This window comes from Eimeria tenella, genomic scaffold, assembly GCF_000499545.2.
Source record: "Eimeria tenella Houghton genomic scaffold, Eth_scaff41, whole genome shotgun sequence".
In the NCBI taxonomy this organism is placed as follows: domain Eukaryota; phylum Apicomplexa; class Conoidasida; order Eucoccidiorida; family Eimeriidae; genus Eimeria; species Eimeria tenella.
Genome location: NW_013543345.1, coordinates 201,898 through 205,908, shown reverse-complemented (window position 1 = coordinate 205,908; position 4,011 = coordinate 201,898). Strand labels below are relative to the sequence as shown.

Genomic DNA, 4,011 nt, shown 5'->3' with positions numbered 1-4,011 from the left:
ATTGCACTGCCAAACCGCCGTCTCGGCAGGAGTGGGCATAATGACGCTCCAGCAACGCACTAGCCGCGCTGAAGGGGGAACAAGTCAGTCTCTACCCAACTCGAAGCAAATCAAAGGCTAGCATTCAAAATTTATCTTTGAAATTAGGCCATTAACCTGTGTCAGCTCCACCACAGATCAATGTCCTTCGCCTCAAGGAATGTATGAGCGGCACCGCACTCACTCTGCTGGAGTGGCGTTTTCTTGGAGACGACCCACTTTAAGTAAAAAGTCGTCACAGTCTATTGTCCACTGTGAAAAAGCAGTGTACTGCGCACATAATGACTTCATTTCCACAGGTTAAAAACGAGACTCCCATTCGCCACCCCGGAACAACATGCAACAATGGGTAGCCGCATCGATAGCGGGCTTGCGTCGCCATCTGACTTCCGAGGATTTCATGAACTTGTGAGCTTTGGGGAAGAACAAAACATTCAATGAGAGACGTTTATATGGAAAGTCAATACCTCTGTGCCGCGGCGCACAGTAACATCCATAGAACCGCCCCCATGGAGCACGACAAGTTCTCGAAGCTGAGACCACAAAACGGAAGTCACAAACCTTGTTCCGTACGACTGTCATTTTCCCGCGAAACAAAGTATTTCAATATGGCATGCTTCCAGTGCCAAAGGTATTCAACCGGTAGAACACGACGCGGATACGGATCCTCACCTGTACGACTGAATCCATTCTCTCTCCCTGCACGCTAATTATACGATCACCTTCTTGGATACCCGCAACATCTGCAGCTTCCCCAGGTGTTACTCCACAAACCGTTAGCGTTGGTCCTGCAGTACCAACACACTTGTGAACCAGTATGTAGTACAGCAGTGTTAGGAAACGGGCGTTGAGGTGCGTGCGTGTATGCACATGCGCATTGTAGGCATGCTTGCATGACCTCACCAAATATGAATGCAAGTAAGCACTGAGCACTACAGGTTCCCAGCCCTACGGCTACAGATGTTTACCCCAATACCAATCTCTAGTTAGAGGTCGACGTGCTTCCCGATTGAAATGGCCCTTCATGAGAAAGTCAGGAGAACTCCATTGCTCGGAAGGCGAATCCGCGGGTGCAGAGTTTGTAAGAGCCGCCATAAAACTTACTTCGTGGTAGCTTTTGGTGTGATGAAGCCACGCAGGGAACTTCCTCCTTCACGAGCAAGCCTGCACGTCAGCTTGTCGCATCTCACACAAGTGAGGTCGCAGCAGCACGCAAAGCAGTAGCTTGCGGTTGCTTCACTTGGAATAACTATGCTTACGTGCCTTACCAATCGATGGCGAAGTGAACTTCCCCGTATCTCGTAGGGCTTCTGCCACCCGGCGCACTACTGCCGAAGGCAACGCGAGCCTGAGTCACAGACCCAAGTAGAAGCAGTTAAACTAATTAGCACACCGCTGCAAAACATTTGAAAAGTATTGCTACGCAGCATTCAACTCTCTGAACCAAGGAACAGCGACCCTTACGCGCTATTTGGCGCACCAATTTATCTCACCCGCACATGTCAAACTTCTTAACAAGCATTCCTACTACGTGACCACTCATGTTACATACAGGGGCTCCAGACATGCCTGCCAATAGGTAGAATACACACAAACAATAGGTGCTTACCGATGTAATATAGCGACGCACACCACTGTGCTTGGCTTCACGTCGCGGCTTACCAGGGAGAGTCAGCAGTTGCAGTTGTAAAAAGCCCAGACATCCAGAGCTGTCTAATGATTTGAAGGTTTGGCGAGGCTGGAGCACTCGGCCTGCCACCCCTATTGACTCTTCTGCATGCTAAATGAGCATATACACATGCCGTGCCAAGTGTGTTTTGGCTCTTTCTGCGCAGATCACGCGCAACTACGCATTCAACTGCACGAAACTGTCTCTTGTGGACAGTGCACGTGAAGGACGAGAGAGCCGTACCTCCGTTGCAGCGTAAGTTGCGACAATCTCCCCCATCAATGGACGTGCTCCATCGAACTCTACTCACCACAAATTTCATATGAAAGTGGCAGAGGCAAGCAGGCTAATACTAGTTATGGCAGTCCTTGATACGGGGCAACGCTGCGCGGCTACTGCTCGATTCAACTTCAAAGCTTCAACCACTATCAAGGGATACAGAAGGCCGAACGTGACTGTTTACAAACGCTCTTGGCATGCAACAGTGCAAATCCAGTACCCTTAATCCTCTTCAAATAATACGCGTGACGCTTGCCTCACGAAAGCTGGGAAACATTAATGACTAGGTCTGGGCAGAGGAAAGCTTACTTTTGCAGAACGTTTGGGGACTATTATCGTTGGTAATGCCTTCCACTCGGAGCACAGCAACATCCGTTACTGCGGAAAACAAACATCTGGTCAAATGTAAGCCTTGTATGCTGCATCAGCTTCACCACGTCACCATGTTACGAAGGCATAATCTGATGCTTATTACCCGTATCTAGGCCGCAGAGGTTTGCTGGATGTATCCGGCCGACAGAGTCCTTGATGGCAAGTCGATAAGGCACAAAATCCCCTTGTAGTCCCTGATCCTGTTTAAAATCTGCCGTCGAGTTCAATGCGCTTTCTTCTTTTGAGTCGCCGAGCCGCTGTGTTCGTGAGTAAACGAAGGGCAGCAGCCCACAGAAACAGAAAAGCAAAAATATAACCAATATTCCAACACTTCCACGAAAAGCAACCAGTACACAGGGGAAACACAGTCGCTGGCTGCGCTGCACAGCAGGGGATTCCTTACCAATACTACATGAGCTGCTGTAACAACATGGCCTGAGATTGTCAACGCAGTCACGCGAGCAAACGAAAAGGTCAAACGCACTGCAAATGAAAATTACTCTTACAAGCGTACCTAAGTTCACGTAAAAGCCTCTTACCACGATCATCGAAGAAGAAACCCGAGCCAAGGAAGTGGAAGCGCTCAACCACGTGTGGGTTCCGGCCAGGTGAAGCCATGCATCCTTCCTGCTGGCAGGCAGATGCTAGCTCAGGAAGTATTGCATACACCCTGACGACGCCTGGCTTCATCATTTCAAATGCTTGTTCTGGCGCAAGTGTCTCGTGGGGTCGCTGCTCTTCTTGTTCGACGCATTGTCCTCGAATACCCTTGCAGTGTGCTGCAACACCTCCTCCAGCAGGCGCAAATAGGTGTTGAGCAATAGTAGAGGAAACACATGAGAGCCAACGATACACGGCAATGCCAGTTCCGGGCAAGCTCTTGTGGCTCGAAATAGCACACATGCGGGGACTGTTCCCTAACTGCCTTTCTCTCTCCCTTTCACACCGGACCTTGTTCCGCCGGTTGCTTATCATGTAGCTATTGGCGACGGTAGCACAAAAGGCACCCACGGCAAGCCACAATCGAATACATGAAGCTTCTTGAGACTTGTATTTTAACCGTGCCTGTCCAAGCTCCTTAGTTACAGGAACTGCTCCATGTGACTTTCCAACGTGCCGTAGTTGAGAACACCGTGACGTTCCCGCATCCGCTGCCCCATACATTAAGAGGCACCTATCTAGCGAAAATCTGCCGGCAAGGATCCTTGACCTAGCACTCAGAAGACGCGGGCGGAATAACATTCTGAAACAACTTTCGGCCTCTCACTTGCCTAAACGAGAGCCGCGTGAAATCAGAGGGACATATATTGTGCCTTTAAAGCGGCTGACACTACCCATATGACCAGTTCAACTGCTGACGGTGGCTGTAACGGGAAGGTATGAATCACGCCCGCTGATGACGCGCTCTGAGTTCCGCTGCTGAGCGTTGGACCCATAAGATACGCTCGAAGGAATAAGATGAATGCATTGAGATTAACATGGGCAAAATCAGAGCTTTACAGCATGCGATGCTCTCAAATGAAGGTTCCACCACGAATAAATGAAGCTCCACAGCCGTTGAAACTCAGCAGGCCCAGTTCCCCTCATTCCAAGCCACAACTAATCTTGTTCTTAATCTACTAACGGCAGTATTTACGATTCAAATCATGCAG

At 49.6% G+C, this 4,011-nt stretch overlaps 1 protein-coding gene across 1 annotated transcript; it reads right to left on the bottom strand.

The window, feature by feature from the left end:
• Positions 1 to 219: 219 nt before the first annotated feature.
• On the bottom strand, positions 220 to 3,334 carry ETH_00022655 (putative serine protease, related; the record flags this gene model as incomplete). The annotated part of the gene is made up of 12 exons (XM_013376877.1): positions 220 to 291; positions 507 to 572; positions 712 to 827; positions 1,144 to 1,203; positions 1,308 to 1,387; positions 1,533 to 1,608; positions 1,702 to 1,819; positions 1,952 to 2,010; positions 2,297 to 2,365; positions 2,463 to 2,616; positions 2,763 to 2,794; positions 2,899 to 3,334. The coding sequence occupies 12 exons, from the start codon at positions 3,332 to 3,334 to the stop codon at positions 220 to 222; spliced, it is 1,338 nt and encodes a 445-aa protein (XP_013232331.1).
• Between the last annotated feature and the right edge of the window lie 677 nt (positions 3,335 to 4,011).